At 42.6% G+C, this 19,954-nt stretch overlaps 1 protein-coding gene across 2 annotated transcripts in view; it reads left to right on the top strand.

Moving 5' to 3' along the window:
* Positions 1-19,954, top strand: part of TBXAS1 (thromboxane A synthase 1) — a 247,037-nt gene that overhangs the window by 47,871 nt on the left and 179,212 nt on the right. For both annotated transcript variants that reach the window (XM_063320468.1, XM_063320476.1), the window contains one exon: positions 17,808-17,901. In XM_063320468.1, coding sequence (XP_063176538.1) covers positions 17,808-17,901 — 94 coding nt within the window. The remainder of the gene's footprint in view (positions 1-17,807; positions 17,902-19,954) is intronic.

Below are 19,954 nucleotides of genomic sequence, written 5' to 3' on the forward strand. Positions count from 1 at the left end.
TTTCATAAGGGCCTCTGAGTCATCTCCCGTCTATTCGTTTCAGCGTTTCACCAACCAGGTGCAGGCAAGTAAGATACTCATCTGCCCTTTTGCCAACATGCCAGCAGCTATAACCGTAAAAACCTCTTTGGCTAAGCTCAGTCACAAGCACTCCAGATAACCCAGTCCCCAAATGTTGTCCCATCACCATGTACTGCCATCAAACTCTTCCTTTTTCTTTTCCTTTTTACTTCTCAATGCTGGTTTCTAACACCATAGGTCAGTCTTTCACTGCTTTGTTCCGTAGGAAGAAAAGCTATGATAGGGCACGTGTGGAAGCCTGTGCCAGTGGTCAAGCAACAGGAGGCAAATTGTGCACACACAAAAAAAGGGCTGTGCTCTGCTGTAAAATACAACCCTGCTCGAATAGACTTGTTTCCGAATCAAAAAACCAACTGTTATTCTGGCTCTCATCTGTCAGGAGAGACAACTAATAGCACAACTTTAATTTTCATGAGGCTGAAGCGCACAGGTCACCTGCCCATAGCAGTAAGTCTCAGGTGCTTTGTATGTTGCTAATGGAATAATTAATCCTGCCTAATAATTAATAATTAATCTCACAGGGTGGTAAACTAGTGTGGGCACGGCTGTTGAAGGATATGTGGTCTCTTCTGGATGCTTGTGTTTTGAAGTTGAGAGTATACCTTATGAGGTCTAGTACCTAGGAGTAGGTTAGAAGAATTAGTTGTTTCTCAGTTTGTGTTGATGAGGAGACTTGGTTAGAGGTTCATTATATCAATATGTCTTCTAGAAAGTTCTCTACTTATTGGAAAGTGTGTCTGGGTGCACTGAAATGGTAGGTTTTGCATCTTTTTTTTCTTCCTTCCTTAAAAGTTGCTTTAGGTTACTGGTACTTACTGTGAGTGGAAACCATTCTTTACAGCTGTTTATACACCTACGCATGCTCATCCCACTGTACAACCAGAGGGTTGCATGAAATCCTCCAACGACGTTGTGCTGTAGTTGTAAGGTTCAATTGTTGTGGTCTTGCATCTCTGTGATTGTCCCCTTTAATAATAGACATTACCAATGCACCTGTAGAAGCGTTTCTTTTGTTGTTTCCCCCTCTTTCCTTCAAAAAATCACTGTTCACAATAGCTGCTTGGGGTTTTTTTTAATTGTTATGATTTTTATTTTTTTTTTAAGTGGAAGTGGATGATTGGTTTCCCAAATAAGCTTTATTTGGTATGAGGAAGGGAGACTTGTCTTTCCTCACAGGGGTCTTTGTGGTGTCCTTAGATAGAAGGCTCCATGCTCTAGAACACGTTTAATGAAACTGCATGGTAGGATAAGGTGCTAAAATAAAAGCCAAGTGCTAGATTCTAATAAACCTTTCAGTATAGAAAAGCCTAAACATGTCTGGGACTGTTTGGCTAATTGTTAGCTGGGTTGGTATCTTTGCTTAAGCTCCCATTTAAAGGGGTGAAGTATTTGTCTTTGCAGATAAGCTGTGGACAACTTCCAGCCAAAGCCTTTTTGTTGCTGTCTTTAGCTGCGTGACTGTATTGGTGTGGAAGGGGCCAGTTCCGTGAATTTGTCACTGATTTGTATTGGTAGCAGAAATCCCTCCCTGATGGAAGAGGAGGAAAATAGTCCCTCTTCCATCGATAGCAAACAACAATTAGAGCAATAGTTAATTGCTTGTTTATTTATAGACCAGAATGAGCTATGCTTCCATCTACTTTGACTTCCTGTGTATTCAGGCTGTGTGTTTTCCTTTAAACTTTGTAAGGGGAAGTGCCGTGTGCTGTGGGTTTTTGTTTGGATGTCTCCCCCCCCCCGCCCCCCTTAAAAGAAACAAAAGGAGGGAGTTTTCTTCTAAAAGCTGAGTGCTATACTGAGTCCACTAGCTTCCCTGGTAAGCTGTTTTAATCTTTATGTGCCCGCCACTCCAAGAAATGGCATCTGAATTCAAGGTTGAGTTTCCATAATGTCCATACCCAACTCTGTGAGTGTTTTGGTTGCCAGGGAGGGTGGAAAGCTGCTTGCTGTCAGAGCGTGTTCCTGCGTTAAGTATTTGCAGGCAGCAGTTAAGGCACTTCAACTTTCTGTTCCCTGTGCGGCACTAACTGCGCTCCTTAGGCTTCCCATTTATAAGTTGTTTTTTGTTTTTCTTCCCCATCCTTCGATCCCTTTCTTCAGGTGTCCTTTGAGCTCCCACGCCTTTCCTGAACAGGACTGTGTCTAACAGTTGATGGTTGTCTTACCTAAATGCTCTAAATGTTGTTTCCTTGCTTCTGCCTGGTAGCCCCTTTTTTTTATACCCCTGAGGATTACGTTGGTGCATCTAGCCCCACCAGCAATGCTTCCAGCTCCAATTGAAGCAGTGACCAAGGATGTATCCGTGACCTTTCCAAGCAGAGCCTTCCACCCTGGAGGTGTGGTCTGTGTTTCTGCTTCCTAGATGTATCATTATACTGCCAGATGACTTTTCTTCCCTGCTGCCTGTCCTTTTTGCTCTGTGCTATCCTACCCATCTTTGTGTCGGTGGGTAACTCTGCCAGGAAAGAGCTTTAGAGCCACTGTGTCTAAGGGAAACATTTCACATAGTGACTGAGCTGACCTAATCGCTTGCAGCTGCCAAAAGGGATGTTCCCCTTCCCATCACCCACTTGCTGGTGCTGAGTCCAGCGCTCCTTTGGCCCCTCGGCAGACTTACCCAGCTAACTACGCAGGCACCCCCCTCTCTCCGTCTAGATATAAAACCACCAGCAAAATAATTTCATTTCTCCTGGGCTGGTTTAGTGGCTGCATCAGCTCAGGCAGGGATCAGATGAACACAGGGAAAGCAGCAAGAGGGAATATGTGGAGGTGGGTGGCAGGGGGAAGGGAACAACTTTTTTCAGCGGCAGTGAGCTCTCAGATCGTCTCAGCTGCCTCCTGCAGCCCTGCTTTAATAGATGACCTGCTGCCTGGGTTGTACCCGTATAAATGCCATGGTGAGGATGGGTTTGTCATCGTTCAGGTGAGTTGGGACCATTGCTGGCGGTCTGATGCCCAAAAACTATCAAACAGCTACCGGGGCAGATTTTGAACTATGAAGTCCCATGGCCACTCCAAGGGCTCTGTGGCAGCAGGATGCTAGAGAGAGACCTGTGGACACATTCCTGAGCACAGAAAATCCGGGGTCAGTTATAAGTGGCTGTAACTCATGATTGCTTTTATTAGTGAGTAAGAAACTATACCTGTAAATCCTCCTAGTAAAAGTCCCACTGATTAATACCTCATGTTTATTGGCCGTGTTTTCTGGCCAAGATTTGAGCCAACTTTTAGCTTGTCTACTTTGGTATCGCATCAGTTCTCCGTGTCATGTGAGGTCTTTCAGGCAAGATGTTATGTGGTGTAGTGATTGTAGTGCATTGGACTAGGCCAAGTACATGCTATTGGAAGAGTTGTATTTAGCAACCATATCTATAACCCTGCCAAAAAAACCACCCTAGCCCAAAATGAAAGGCTCGTTTGACAATACTGAAAGGCATTAATTACATTTTTAGCCTCTCTTCAAATTCCTTGTTGATGGCATCCCAAATTGATAGTTGTATTATTTTATGTAAGGATGATGTCAGGCTAATTGACTTATTACCTCTGCTTTCCTCTTGTCCCTTTACATTTCAGGATTATGCTGGCAGTCCTTCAAATGCTCTGAGTTGTGTTAGTGTTCCAGGATTTGTTAGAAATCAGTATTGTTAGTACAGAGCATCTTAGCTATTTTGTTAGGCATATGTTATATGACGCTACATAATTTTGAAAATGTTCCCCTTCAACAGAATGCTGCCTCATTTTTTCCTTAGTTACAAATTGTAGCTTTTCTGTTGCATAAGTTTAAGAAATGGTTTTTGAAAGTATTGTTTGTCTAAATGCTGATACCTGTGGATGCAAAAGTGAAACCAATCAATCTTCTAAACCGCTTCAAGTTTGCAGCTACCCAATTCCTTCCTCACATGACTTCCATTTTCCGCTTTCCTCTTCCAAGAATCCATAAAGTTTGTTATCTTTTTCTGTTTTATCTTGAGGACAGGGAAATTACCACAGCAGAGAGCCTTTACACCAACTTGCAGGTCCCAAGGCTAACGTGGAAGTCATGGGCAGGTTCTGGCCCTTTGCACAGATTTGAAGTAAGAGGAGTTGAGGAGGGCCAGGTTCTCCAGTGGGCTGCCCAAAGAATACAATAGAACAAAACTAACTGTAGCTGGTGGGACTGTAGCATAGAAAATCTTCAGCCTTGCACATTAGGCTTTCCTTGAGCATTGTTCAGTAGGAGAGTTTCCCCAGGAGAAGGAAAACAGCCCTTTCTGAAGGGGGCTAATGAGAATGCTCTATAGCAGAGCGTCATCTTAACGCACCTCTGCTGCATGTGCTTCTTCAAGGGACAGATGCATGTTAAAGATGGATGCTTAGTGTGAATAAAAGCATGAATGTTGTACAGAACCCCTTTTGGAAAATGAACAGTATCCAAACCATAAAATTGTTAGGTGTTCATTTTGTTCTGTGGGGAAATGAACGGATTTAGTGTGTGTGTATGCATGCACATGAACGTACGCATATGGTTGTGTACATTAATATAGAAGTATGGTTTCCTAAAGGATTCGAAAGTCCCGTAGCTTGAGTTAGCTATTCCTAGTGTATTGACACTAGTAAATAAAGCATCCTCTATGCAGTGCGATATGCCAGGATGGGAGTGCATCCCCTTACCTGGGCCTTTACAGTGCAACCACTGTTTTCACTCACCACTTGGGACAGACATTAAAATTAAAGTTTACCTTCAGACCTCTGGTAGGGGCCAGTGAGGGTCACCTTTTCCCAGGCTGCCGTGTTTGGCACATGCTATATTAGATTTATGCGCTACTACACTTTACTTGGTTCGAGTGGATTGTCCTAATGCTTTCCTGAGTGTCTTTTTCATATTCTTCCAATTCAAATATTTCTGTCCATTGGTTTTTTGCCATGACTGGATCTTCCAGTCTAGCTTCTCTTAGGACAGGCACTGAACTCAAACTCTCCAACGATAAACAAAAGTATTTGTCTTCAGGCCTCCAGCTTCATGTCTTATGGTTAGATCCTAGGAGACAAACTAAAGCTGGAAATAATGATACAGATCTGTAATGAGCCTTAAAAGAATTTATCGTTGTTTTAGTTAGCACAAGAAATACACAAATCCAACTGTAATCGTTAACAAACCCGTTTCATTGCATGAGAGTCTCTTCCTTGTATGTGGCTCAAGGTAGCGTTGCCATCCTGCATCCCCTCTCCAGTACATGACTTCTCTGAGACTTTGCCTGGCTGAGCGGCCCTTTCCTTTCTCTCGACAAGCCTCTTTCTTCCTGCCAGGATTTCTGTAATTTGTCTCGTGTTGTGCTCTTATTCTCTTCTGCTCTCGATCCCAATTCTGTTGTCAGTCCTTTTGTTTTTATCAGCTTCTTAATCTCTTTTAAAGCCTCTGTGTATCAGCATCTAGTTTCTTTGTTCTGCCTCTGGAAAATATCACTGATCTGCATCCAGGCACTTGCAGAGAGAGTGAAGAAAACTGTCTTCTCTGGGCTTCAGCTCTCCTCTTACCTCTCTTTGAAGGTGAATCGTTCATGGTAGTGACTTGCTATCATTACCTCCCTGGTGAATTTTAGTTCATTGTGGTAGTTAAAAAGTAATCGAACGACAGTGCGCAGACTTCTCTCCGCTTTAGTTTTCATTTCAGCAGGAGCTACGAACCCCTGTCAAAGATCAGGGCTCCGCTGTGCACATGAAGGCTGTGCGATGTAATGGAAAGATGGTCGCTGTCTCAGCGAATTTGCAGTTGAGGGCTTGAAGCGTTTTACTTTCATGTGCCAGGGGCGTTTGAGACGGTTTAACTGAAGGAGAGAGGGTGAGCTGGGACAGGGGTGCAGTAGCAGATCCTTTGAGGGACGCTGCAAAGGGGGTCTTTAACGGATTCGCATGGTACATTACTTGTGCAACAGTATGTCAGATGTTAAAAACCCTGGAGCCAAAGGAACGGGCCACAGTAATGGGCTTTCCTTTGCGAGCGGAGAGCAACGATTACAAATTGCATCCAGGGGCCTGCCAGATAAACAGCTCGAGAGAGCACACGACCGATCCGAGAGCAAAGACGCTTCATTAAGACGAGCTCTTCCTGTCATGTGCGCAGCGGCTTCGTGGAGAAGAGGACTGCGGCTGTGTGGATTATGGACGATCCAGACAGGCAGGCTGCGGAGTAAGCTGTCATGTGCTATGACACGGGGTAATGCAAATCAACTCCTGTTCCGGGAAAGCCATTTCTGTGTCAGCCTTTACATGAAAATTATCTGACTTGAACAAGGGTTTCTTTATAAAGTTGAGAGAATTATTCTTAAGGGTTGGAATTTGTCTGTGTCATGGAGGAATGGCCAGAATGGACTTCAAAGTGCAGTCTGAAGATGAGATAATGTGCAACAAGCACTTTTTTTTTTTTTTTTTTTTTTTATAACTAGCAGCCCAGAGAGGAACATGTCAGCTTAAAAAGTATATTTCTGTCTGAACGGTCCAACCTGCTGTTTTACAAGTAATGCACGGTGTTACTGCATTTTTCAGTGATTAAAGAAGGAAAATACCTTTCAGTGCATTCTGCTCTGGATTTGACACTTCGTGCATACCCAGTGTTGCTATTCCCGCGTGTAGTCAGTTGCTCAGTCTCCTTACAGCTTGAATGGGTGATTCAGTGCTCCAGGAAACCCCAGTTGCTTTTGTTTTGCTTTTAATCTGGATGGTACTTGGGAGCAACACTTGAGCCCACTTTTTTGAGGCAGTTTTTCAAGTCTCCTTGAAGTTTGCTTCCTGCGATCCTTTCATTCAGTCTGTTTGAAATTCTGCTTTTCCTTCGGCTTTGTTTGGCATCTATTCAACTACCTTCTGTTTTGTAGTAGGTATCAGCCTTTGTTAGTGGCCCACGATAACTTACTCAGGCTGGTGATGGTGACTGACTGCTCAAGCACACTGAAAGGTGATTGAAATAATTAATTTTGCTGCTCTTTCTGTCTCACACCTATGGTTGCTAAGGGGTATTCTGCTAGTGCTGGGAAAGGGAATAAAAGTTATGCATATTCCTTGCTCTATCTACTTTGTCTCTTACAAGATGAATTCACGTTACGAAAAGGACTGAGTTACTCGTCTTTCCTGTGGGCTCACTTCTTGTCAGTCCGTAGGTACTCAAGATGTCATGAATAAGGTGCAAGGGAAAAAAGGAGGCTGAGTTTATCTTCTGTATTTCCACAAGCCTTTGAATCCCACTTCTGTACTTCCACTCACTGTCTCTGTGCAGGAGCCTTGAGGAGGGAAGGATTGTCTCTTCTTCCCTTCAGGAATTAGTGATATTCTTCCCTGGTGACCGCAGTGCTTTGTTGCTTTTCACAAAAGGGAGATCCGGACACCCTTCACTTTAATTCTAGTGGTATTAAATCATGCAGCAAAACACAGAGCTCTGGACGCGCACTGTTTAGATGCCTGCATGGTAGCTTCTCTTGTTTAATTCTGGGGCTTTTCAGCCAGCGCTGGTGCTGTTTTGTGATGTAGCAGACTGTCATTTGTTCCCTAAAGCACTCTCGCTTCCAGTGGGTCCTTCTATGCTGCTTCATGTGTCTGGTTCGGCCACCTGCCAGGACATGGGATCACTTCTTCAGAGGTGTTTGCGCCTCCTTTGTACCTGAATGATGTGAAAATGAAACGTGCGTCAAATGTAATTTAATCATTTGCAGTGTTTTTTATTTGGTTTTGGGAATGATGGAAAATGAGGGAAACAGAGGAATGAAAAGATGAGCAAGAAAAGAAAAACAAAGAGGCATCCTCTCTCCTTGTGGCATCAGAGTACTCCCAGTTTTCAAGTCATGGGGAGCAGGCAGAGTCTCCAGTATTAATTTCAAGTTTGTCATAGGCTGTCTGGTATGTACAGTATTATAGCATCTTTCCTGTAATTAAGGGTCAGACAACGTTGTCATTGTCACCCCTCCACTACAATGGATTAGAACTTGCATAAAATAACTAGCTATGAGCTGAGATTTTTATGTGCACTCTCAGACTGAGAGCCAGCACTTCCTTTATTTTTAATCTGGCGTACTTAATTATAGGCGGGTCTGAGAGCACCACAAATTAAGGTTGTGTGATGCCCCCATTATACAACTCTATTTTCAATTACTTACTGTTTTATCAAACTCTAAGCAGCCGGGCTTGGAGTTTTCCAGGGCTAGTGTCTGCCTTACGTGAAATTATTTAAAAACTTCAGTTAAAATGATCTCCATCATTTCTGAGACAAAGGCTAAAAAAAAATGTGGGTTTGCTTGTTTTATTTTTGAGATCTTTCTGGTTTGTGGTGTTTCGTTGTTATGGTGTTTTTTTTAATTATTATTATTACTCTTTAGAGGTGGCGTTTCATTCTTATATTAGCTTTGATGCAGGGATTCAATATTTGGTGAGAGGAGGTGTTTTTTGTCACTGGATGTACTTTTTGCCTTTCTCATGCAAATTTGGGCAAATTGTCAGTCTTTGAAAAATTGCAGTTAGCACACATTCACTGGAGTCTCTTATGTTTATATATAACTTTAAGCCAATATTTCTGATTCTGTCTTTGCTAAACATATTCTCACCCTGCGTCTGTGCTGAGGGTTGACCAGGCAGCGAGTCCCTGAGAGCGGTTCAGCTTGCTCCAATTACAGGGACTGAGAAAACCACTTCTGTAATGGATCCCCCATGTGATAGCATCAGTGAGGCTTGAGCACAAGAACTGCAAGCGAGGAGCCTGTCTCACCCCCTCCACCAGCCCTTTTCCCCTCGACTCACCCACCACCTGTGTGCAGCGCTGCCGGGGAGGAGAGAAAGGTTGTGTGCTGTGGGTGTCGAAGTGATAAGAAAGGAGGGGATTTGTGCATGCGGTCCTGGGATGAATTGCTGCACGGAGGATGGCGAATGGCTGATATGAAACAGCATGGGTCTGTGTTGGGAAGGGATCGGTTGGGGAGCTCATGATGGGCGGGGAGGCAGAGGCTGGGCGAGGGCAGCAGTGCAGGTCTGCTCAAGTGAGAAGCAGAGATTGGGGCTGGGGTTGGTGGCGGGTCCATGGATGAGGAAGAGCGGGGAAGTGGCGGTGCTGCCAGAGGAGCAGATGGAGGCTCACTGGTAAGGTGTCAGCACCTAGCAAGGGGCCTAGCATTTTGGTTTAGGAACTCTTCGACTCTACTGGTTTTTCTCTCTGAGGAAGTATTAGTAAGACCCTCTGTCAGGCTGTGTCTCGCAGCTCCCTTGCGTGAAAGACAACCTGCTGCTTCCGTCAGCTCCGCCATTAGCTCACTTGGCAAAGGTCTCTGCCATAGTCCTAGGGTCTTTTGATGACCCCTGGGGATGCAAAACGATGCAATGTGATGGATTTTTAATGAGCGTTAAAAAAAACTGAGAACTTGCACAGAAAATTGCATTAAAGGCACATTATTGAGGTTGTAAAGTCAAGCACACACAAGTTAGAAAATGCCAGAACAAAGTTGGACTCTGGACCATTAATTTAGGCTCTGCACACTATGAAATGATCTCTGGCGCTCTGATCACATCTGTTTCTGATCAGCAGGACCTCTGCCACGTTCAGTGCACTGGATGGATGGTGGCCCCTTGATACTAACTTAAAAATAAATACATAAAATAATTATTTCATGTGCTGTATAATTATGAGGTCTGTCTGCATTTATCCAGAACTGTTTAAAAGGAGGTGAATTGTCCCTGCAGTCTGTCAGAGCTGCTCATTTGAGACTATAAATGGGGAAGATGTGTGGAGGTTTGTTCCAGTAACTCTTTTTGTCTATGCTTTGGTGCCTGCCATATGTATGCTGACAGGCTGGTCTTAAAAATGGAGGAAGGACTGTGTTCCCCACCTCGCCTTCAGTCAAGGAAGATGTCTCAGGCCCAAAATCACCGGGAGGCATTAAGCCTCTTGAAGCAATTTTGTCTTTCCGGGGCTTTCCCTGGTACGGTGCAACTCCATGCAGCCCTTGTGCCAGTTGGTTCATAATAGCACTGAGTGGCTCTGAACCTACTGTTGCTGTTGAGGAATGTGGACTTGAACTCTAAAAACAGTTCCCTGATAGCAACAGACATCAAGCAAGTTGTCTGATAGGTCAGAACTGCATGGATTAAAAAATGAAAGGCAGCCGAGGTACATATGTGCTAGTGGGAATACAACTTGGCTTTGCCTGCACAGCACATCACTACTTGATGTGCTTGCTAGATAAGGCTTCAGGAATGCAGCCACCATACCATTGCAACCCCTTTTTAACCCTATGAAGTAATGGGCCAGTGGCCTAGTCAGGACCTCCTTTATGGCAATGAAAAGCCAGAATGATCAGGCTCCCAAGCAGACTTTCCTCCCTCAATTTAAACATGAAACTGCGTCCCTCGTCCATACCATTATTCCTGGTATGTAGGAATGGTTGAGATGCGTACAGAAACAGGTGCCATGTTTTCTGCAAATGGAGTTGCATCACTAGGATATGAACTTGCATCACAATTAGGAAGACTAATTAAGCTGAAACTTCATGTCCTTTTAATTATGCAATTAAGGTGTCCAACTACAAAATTAAGATATGTAATTATGTGGGGAGGAAGAAAAAAACTTTATGAAATTTTACTGTGGTTTCTGAAAACTGTGTTTCTAGCAATGCACCTGTTTATGCAAATATCAGTCTTCCTGGCTGGAGCAAGACCGTTTATGGCCTTGAGGTGGTACCATTTCCTTCTGTGTGCCTCACAACATCTGTGTGAATTAAAGGTGGGAAGAGGAAGTTGCTCCTTAAGAAAGGTATGGTGGCAGTGGTCCTAGGGAGCAAAAGGAAGGCTCGGCCTGTGGTTAAGGCAGCGGAGCAGTGACATGGGAGCTGCACTTAGCTATCAGCTCTGACCCAGGCTTCCTGTGGGCGTCATGTATGGCCTCACATATGCACCAGACCTTGGATCTGCTGTGGGCACTCCTCCTGGTGAGGAGACCACCCTTTGCATCCCCAGGGTGTGGAGGTCCCACCTCCTTTCCTAAAGATATATGTTGCTATAAGGAACTAAGAGACTTTTCTGTGGTTGACCTCCATCATCTTGTTTAAAGGTGTTGAGCCAACAATGAAGGGCTGAAGCTGTGGATTTATGACTCTCGTTCGTTTGCTCTTTATTTGGAAAAGTCACCGCCCAGTGTGAAGGGGCTGCACTGTGAGAGAGGTGATGAAATATTGTCATTGGCCTGCTGTACGGACCATCTGTTTCTCCCAGGGCTACTCTGGAGCATGGTGAAGTGTGTTGCTTTTCTGTATAGGCTTTTGGACTTTTTCATTTAATTGGCTTTGATTCACTGCTTTTTTTTTTTTTTTTTTTTTTAATCAAAGCAATGCCCGAAACTTTAAACACAGTGACAACCTGCATCCTTATTACAACCAGTCCCTTGAGCCTATCAGTTCTCTTGAGGTAACAGACACTAAAAAAATTGTTCAGCAGACCAGAACAGTATGGATTAAAAAATTATTGTCAGCAGATAGATGATGTATAAATTTAATATTGGGCTTATAATTTGGCCTTTTCTGCACGCTATTCCTGGTGCATTAGCAAGTGTTTCAATGAAATAATCATCCTATGGTCATTTAGCTTTTGCACCTGGAAAACATTTGCCCCTGTGGAGGCAGATGGTGCAAGTGTGTAATGTCTGTCTTTTTCTTGTGCAATTATGTCAAAACTAAAATACTGGGAGTGTATGCAAGTGATTAAGGAGAGCAAGCATTACACGGATGTTCTCATTATCTCTGAAATTTGTATTACAGCCCTACAAATTCATAGTTAAAAAGTATAGACTCGTTGGGCTTGAAAATGAAACTGCAGTACTCAAAATAGCCTTATCCCAAACCTGCTAAAGTCGCTTTTGAAGCTTACTTATAGAATATACCGAAATTATACTTGTGGATATTCTGTATCTTGGGGTTTTTTTTGTTTGTTTGTTTTTTTTTCTTTTAGGAATAGTAATAATTCTTTGCTTTGAGCCTGGTATTTTACATGATGAAGTGTACTTCCTTTCCGCAAAAACCTCAATTACCATCAGTGGTACTGCTAGGTAACAGTAAAGGGCAATTTGATGACCCTTGTTGACCAAGGTTGGTAGAACAGGTTATGAGGGAGATTTACTTTCCCCATTTTTCTCTCTTTGGCTTTGTGAGAGAGTGCTTCAGGACCTACCTGTCTTTTGGGGATGGACAGCTGATACAATTTAGTGTTTTGTTTTTCTTTCAGTGAGTACGCTTTCTGGAGGTAATAACCAGAGGTGGTGGTATACATCTGGGGTGGCATCCACTTTCACTGCAATATTCACCCACTCGGAAGACCTGGGTTTTGCGTGTTCCTCTATCAGAATGGGACCAGATAATGATTTTCTATCTTAAATATTCTGAGCATCAGACAAGAGGAAAGACTTGTGTGATGGCAGCTCTCCAGTGACCCTGCTGTAGTATTTGTAAGGCAAAATTTCCCAGGGGGAGCCAAGAGCAGAAAGTCCAGAAAGCTCTAGCTAGCCCAGGGATGATATCAATGTTTTGGTGAGACTGTGCTTTCTAGGCAGTGCTCCCAGCAATGCTTGTATATTTTATATGAACTATCATTGTACTGTTGGGGAGGCTACCATTATTTTGTGTATTATCACTACTTTGTGAGCAAAACAAATCCCAGTGTTTACTGGGAGCTGGTATGGGTATATGTAAATAGAAGCAAACAGGTGAAAATGCACGATGATTATCTCTTGTTTGGCAGGAATGATTTCCATTATCTCAGCAAAATACTTTGTTTTCCCACTCAGTCTTCCAAAATAATGCACCTCCCAGCTCCCAACAATGAGATTGAATAACATCACTTTTTAATCTCCGAGTGTCCTAGTTTATAGCTTTCAGATATTATTAGGTTGTACATTACTTAAATGTAGAAGGAATGACGCACTTTCTCTATTGAGAGAAATTTGGAGTAATTTCAATGGTATGTTGAACTCTGATGCAGAATTGGCAACTCTGTAATGTTATCTGCTACACAAATTGATTGCACTTAATGGTAGACTGTGTAATACTTTTTCTTGCAGTACTGATCAGTGCTGACCTGGCTGGGCAGATGTCTAGTTGTGTTGATTATATATCCATCACAATTTATGTTAGTTATCTGTTGATTTTTAACTCTTTCTCCTTATTTTTTGCATGGTGCTTTGAGGTGAGGAGTTCGTATTTCTGAGAGCTTAAATCCGTCGTGCTGGCGTACAGGAATGTATTTGGCATGTTAACTTTCTTTTAACAGTCATGTTTAATATATACAGAGAGCATCTAGCTCTGAGAGGCCATTTGAACGTCTTCAAAGAGTTATTGAATTGTTTATTGATCTACTTCATTACTGCCTTTCCTCTGGTTCCTTTTGATGTCTTGTCACTTTGTTCAAAATATAATGCCAGGGTTTTAAATTAATAGTTGTGCAGGAAGCCCTACGTGTGTAAATATTAGGGTATGTTTCTCCTTTGAGTGAGAATGTGCTAGATTGTCCAGTAAATATTGCTGCCATCAGAATTTTATCCTCTTTCATGCTCCTCCCTGTGCACAAAGGCTCCTTCCTCTCTTCCTCTTAAGAAAACTGAAGTGTCTGAGGTTTTATCTTTTAGGTTTTATAACAGTCTAATCTCTTATTCTGCTATTGGAAGCTTACCAGACTAGCTCCCTGCTTAGGAAAATAAATTTGATTAATTTTCCCTCTTTCCCTTTAATCTTCCCATATGTCTCTCTTACATTTGTTAAATTCACGAATTAAAAGTGCCTACTGATTTTTTTCCTTTCATTAATTTATTTAATCACTTTTTGAAGCTTTTTAAGCTTCTGGAAGAGACAACATCCCATGGCAAGGAGTTCCATAGTTAGTATATTGGTTACTTGGAAAAGTGCTTCATTTTTAATCCTGCCGCCTGAATATTCATTTGTGGGGTTTAATCATTTTTATTTAATAGTGAGTAATAATTCTTTACTTATTTTCTCTAAGCCATGCGGGATCTTAAACATATTTGTCATATCTTGCATCAGTTGCTTTTTTTTCCAGCACTAAGATTATTGTCTGTCTGATTATTCCTTGTATGGAAGTTGTTCCATATCTTTGGTCATCTTGGTCAACTCTCAATGTCTCTTGTATTTCCAGATTTTGCATTTGACTTTGGTCTTCCAGTCCATTGGCTGGTTGTCTACCCTTAGTGTGCACCCTCAGCAGCAGCAGGAGGTTGCCTGATATCAGATTAATTTTTTGTGATAAATTAACAGAGAAGTGTGTTAAGTGGCAGAGCGAGAACTAAGACTTCCTGCTGGTTATAAGGCAGGCTCAGAACTGTTTCGTTCAGATGTGCGGCTTCTGCAGATGAACATGTTGTGACTGCCTACGAGGCCACCCTGCCCGTTTGCCCTCTTCCAGCCTCTGTCCCACTCCCCTTCCTAGCAACAAAACCCGGCCACTGTTTTCCCCCCGCGCTTAGCACACAGCTCGGCGAGCCACTGGCCCAGTGTGTGTCATGGGTGTGCTGAGTAGCCCAATCACATAAATTAGCCTGTTCGAGTTAGCGGTTGCTTCTGGCTGAAAAGACAAAGGTTTGTGCCACGAAGCTGTCAGATTCACATATTGCTGATGTTCATCGCGTGTTATGCTGGTCAATTTTTATTTTCTTCTTTTTTAAAAGAAGCCCCAAGTGACTCCTTCCTCTCTCTTCCCCCATGCAAAATGGTGGGAATGAGCTGAAATATTGCAGAGGTGGGAGAAAAGACTCTTAAAATACTATTTAAGGTTGTAGAACGTAAGCTGTTACGTTAGAAATGGCCAAAGTCGAGATTACCTGTGCAATGTTAGATCTTCCTTCTTTTGTGCATGCAGCACCATCAGTCTTTAAGCACTTGCATACTGTCATCTTTTCTGAAAAACTGCAGATATTTTGACAATACCAGAAATATTGTGAAATCATAGGGTAGAGCTAGGTGTGTTTATTGATGGGATTTCTTTTTTCCTGCTGACCCTGCACTTTCGTTGTTGTATTTCAGTGTGTAGCTTGACTACAGTGCTTCTGTTTCCCATCTCATTGTAAACCGTGTTTCCTTACCTTTTGAAAACCTACTTCAAATGTAACTGAATAAAAAACATCAGGGAAAACCACATTAGGAAGGGAAAAAGGAAAGCAACTCCTCAGCCGTATGGAGCTGCCAGTAATGTTCAGAAGCTGACAAAGATGAACTGCTCATCTAAGCATAAATTGTCTTCCGAATCTGGGTGTTTCTTGTCTTGTGAAACTGGGTGCACTGTACTCATTATTTTCTTTCTTTTTTAAATATTTGGCGATCATATAATTTACTTTGTGTAGCATAAGGCTCTGTTAAAGTCACATTTCACTTTGCAGGACATGAAGATGAGGAGTCTGTAGAGTGTCCAGTCTACATTGAAATGAGCAGTTAACTGTAGCCCGGCCTGGTGTTTTCTCGTCTGTGATGTATTTTACAGTGAAAACATCCAGGATCAAATGCTGCAAAATTGATGGGTTTCCACTGAGACAGATTTTCATCTTTTCCACTGTTTACATACAGAAGATGAGGATTTTGCTATGACACAAAGACACTTTAGGAAGATTTTAAACAGCAGCAAAAGATCCTCTCTTTGGGGAAGAAAATCTATTGTGTAGGCTGTTTGTCGTTTTGAAGTTAAAACAGTTTTTCCCCCAGGAGTATTATCTGTTTCAATAAGGAAAAACTCTTATATTTTTTTAAAGCGGTTAAGTAGCCAAAAAGTCAATAATATGTATAAAATGTGTAATAAATGTCAACTTCTGTGCCTTTATTCCATAATACACCATCACACTGAAGTAGTGCCCTGGCATAGACTGAAGACACATCATTTCTATTGAAAGGGTTTGTGTTTTTGAAGGTTTGTACTGCCCCATAAAAAGAACATTGTTGCTATTTAAGAATCATCAAATCAGTATTATGTCAGTATGTTCAAGTCAAGCCTAGTATTTGGGCCAGATTATGATTTTTGTAAAATAGCTTCACAAAGGAAAACCCATTAAGAGAATCAGTACTGTGCTGCAAGAAATCTTCACAAGAAACAGAAGTAGAAAAAGCTACTAACTCCAGTCCCACTCTGCTTTGCTGGCCATGTGAGATTTAATTCTTTTAATTTTATATATTTCATTTCAGAGCATCATTCTCTCCAGCTGGAGGAAAGGACCATTTTCTGACACCAACTGTTTTTTTATCTCCCCCATCCTCCATGACCCCCAGGAATTGTGCACTGTTTGCCCGTTAGGTTAAACCAGAATATTCCTGCCTGCATCATAAAGGGCATTGCAAATGGGGGATGTGTCGATTACGGGACCTGAAGGAGGAGAGATCCAAGTCATGGCAATGGGTTAGCATAGTCTTCAGAGTCCACAAGGCTGGACACTGGGATTAAGAGGGAGTCAGCCCGTTGGGATATGAGGGTACAGCTTCTTCTGTCTCTCTATTATGGCATTCAGATGACTTGCAGACTTGACAGACTAAAGTCGTTGATGTCGTGACCCCTACACTATATGCAGTCCACAGTTTCCATTTTGGGCTAGATGTAATTTGCTCCCCAGGACTAAATGGTCTCTCTGCGCTTGGGGTTCAAAGCTGATGGACTGTTTATTAGTTCAGACCTGCCTGGCGGAGAGATGGATTGGAGCAGAGCTTCAAGTTCAGTTTCCTCTCAAAAAAGTGTGGTTGCGTGTGCCAAAACTGCCCCAGACATGGAACCATCATGCAGGGGGAGAGCTTTAAAACTATACTATTGCTCTGAGCTAAGGTGTTAATACAGACACAGCCTTTATTAATCTTAAAAATCTTTTGCCCTGATCCTCCTAGTGATAGTGTTCAGCATGATAGTATTCAGTATTATTGTGTCTTTGGCTAATCAAAGCTTCTGCTGTTAGCTCCTGCTCTTTCAGGTTTCATTAATTGAAGTCCACTGACGTAAATCCATTGTTTGTATTGAGAAAGGGGGAGGGGAGAAAAGAAAAAGACTTTGGGGTTGGGTTTTTCTTTTTTTCCTTTTTCACCACTATTGTCCCTGTCAACATGCCACAGTTTCATCTGAAACAAGGGATGCATGAAGCTTTTCAGTCTGGGTTTTGTTTCCCTGTATTTTTTATCTTTGTTTAATTTGCTGACTGGCAGCTGGAAAATCACTTAATCAGCATATCTGGCCCAAATACGAGGCTTGACTTGAACATACTGACAGTGTCTTGGCTCATGCACAACTGAGACTAGTTTGAATTCTTGTTCTGTGGTCCGTATAGGTGGAGGTGATAGAAGAAGACAATAATAGTCTGAAAACCTGTCTTGTTCCTTTCCCAGCTGCGCCATAGCAGTCAAACCCCAAATGCCTGTTTTGATCTTGTTTGTAACCTCACGTAGCTTTGGAGACTCACTTCTGACTTACAAGACCCTCTGTGGGAAGACGGGCAACTTGCTATTTCCACTGCTCAATTTTCAGGCCTGTGTTTGCATCCCTTCATTCTTTCGCTCCCTCTGAAGCACCCGTGTATTGCAGTTATTTCTCTGACCTGAGGAGCTGCTGAGCAATGTCACCACATTGGCAGTTCTGTGTGACCAACGCAGAAAGCATTTTCTACCTCTCTGAATCTAGGGAAGTCATCTGAACTAATTATTATGGCAAGTCCTATCCAGACAAGATCCAAAATTAACTTACTACCTTATTTTTTCCAGGTACTCCACATCTGCATTCTCCAAACTAAGCAAAGTAGGGATCCAACATCCTCCACCTCTTCCTTTCATTGGAAACCTGCTCTTTTTCCGCGAGGTAAGACATAATTTTCTTTGTGTCTGTGAAAGTCATGGGAAGAGTGCATAGGAGGTAGGAGGAATTGAAGGGAATCCTACACTTCAACAGTACCATCTCTTCAAGCATCTCCTTCTGGAAAGAACAAGCAAAACTCATCTTTTTGACTGAATATGTAGAAGAAGTTGTGTGTGAGCAGCTCTAATTTCAGGGTAAAATAAACTTGAGGGAAAGAAAATGTGTAAGCGCCTGCAGTTAATTACTTGAGCTTTTCCAAGAAAGTTCATGCCCTCAGTGAAACAAACTTAGTTATGTGAACAGAGCAGATTATGTTAACTAGCCCCAACTGGTTTGTTCTGAGTGGTTTTGGCTCCTGTGACCTTTCTGTTTGTTTGTGCTTTTGCTGATTGTACACATTTATTTTAAAGCTTGTAATGTTGCTTGCTTCTAAGCAGTAACTAGAATTAGGTACCACTGAATGCTGTTGCTCTGTGCACCCAGTGTTGCCATCCCAGACTGGAAGGAGGGAGGGAGGGGAAGTATTGGGATTCTGCCTCCAGATTTTGTTCCCTTGGGGTTTTTTTGCCCATCCCCTTTCATTAGTCTGCTGATGCTGTGCGTTTGTTCCTTGCACAATTTCAGTAATGCTTCCAAGGGTCCACAATCTCTTAATAACAAGGAGCTGCCATTTCTCTGGTCAGATCTTACAGTAAGATCTTTCTTGTGCGTTGCTCTTGCTTGCAACAACTTTTCAGGAAATCTAGGCTAACTCCAGCTGCTGCCCAATTTCCTCTTTTAAGTGCCTGGTCATCAATATCCATGCTGAGATTTGAATTATTAATGAGAATATAGTGCCTCTTACCTTGGTCTTCATGGTGATTGTTCTGTCAATATCTGACTCGTTATTAGATAAAACGCATTTAAATACCAGTTTTACATGTACATCTGATTTCATTTAGAAAATAGCATAAAAGGTAGACTTGATCTGCTCTTTATTAATCTGAACTGGAATTGACAGGGTGGCTTTAACATACAGGGGACACTGGTGGTATGGTACAGACCAGCTCACCCTTGCTGTTCTAGTTTAAATTCAGCTGGATGGCATGAAGTTACTTGTTCTGTAGCTCCTTGGTGACAAAATCCAGTTATCATTAGTCACCTGCTAACACTTGCTGTGGGAAAAGGTGTCTGGAGACTGTTATTTTGATATGTTGCAGATAGGCTTGCCCTGTACCAGCATAGAAGTGGAAAGTTTTTGCGAACTCTTATCTATGATCTGTTAGGCAAATTTCATTACCAGAGCTGCATCCACTTAAAGCAAGCTAATGAATAAAAGATAAACTTGATTTTACTAACTTTTAGGAAAAAAAAAATATTGAAGGTAGCTGTGAAATTGTGTCTTGGAGTAGCAAGAAATGATTCCCGACGGGATTTTTAAACATAGTTGAGCGATGCAAAACCACAAGCCCTACCAGGCTCTATGTCCAGCAGTACAACATTTCACCGTCTGTCATCTCTGTAGTCCTATCGCTGCCAGTAGGAAGAGGCAGGGATGAGTCCAGGCTCTCTGTAATTTTTCTTTCTTCCCTCATGTATTTTGCCATGTTTTCTGGATCTGATCCTATGGCTGATTTCTTGGAAATAGTGCCCATAGCAACACGCTGGTAAGAGGAGGGCTGCTTTTATACTGCAGGCTGTACTCTATGAGAGCGTTTTCAGGGACACAAGTGCTCTCGCTGCACTCAGTACAGGACAGCTTCCACTTTCCCTTCCCCAGCAGGGGAGAAGCAGAGGCTGCCCATCACCTTCCTGGGGACGCAGATGGTTTTAGGGGCATAGCTGCAAGGGGCACCGCTGTGCACGAGCAGTGTTTTGTTGGGGCTGGGGTTACCCTTTTTATAGGAAGCAGCAAAACGCTGATCTGTCCTGTCGCTACATCTGTAATGTTACAAAGTTCTTGCAGTTGCGTGTTCACGCAACCATGGCTTTTCACTGAACTGGCTTTTTAGAGAGTCTTTTTTTAAGTAAGTTCCTTCTTGGCATCAGTAATGCTGTGCAGGGGAAATGCACAAGC

The sequence above is a fragment of the Chroicocephalus ridibundus genome, chromosome 1 (assembly GCF_963924245.1).
Source record: "Chroicocephalus ridibundus chromosome 1, bChrRid1.1, whole genome shotgun sequence".
Taxonomy (NCBI): Eukaryota; Metazoa; Chordata; class Aves; order Charadriiformes; family Laridae; genus Chroicocephalus; species Chroicocephalus ridibundus.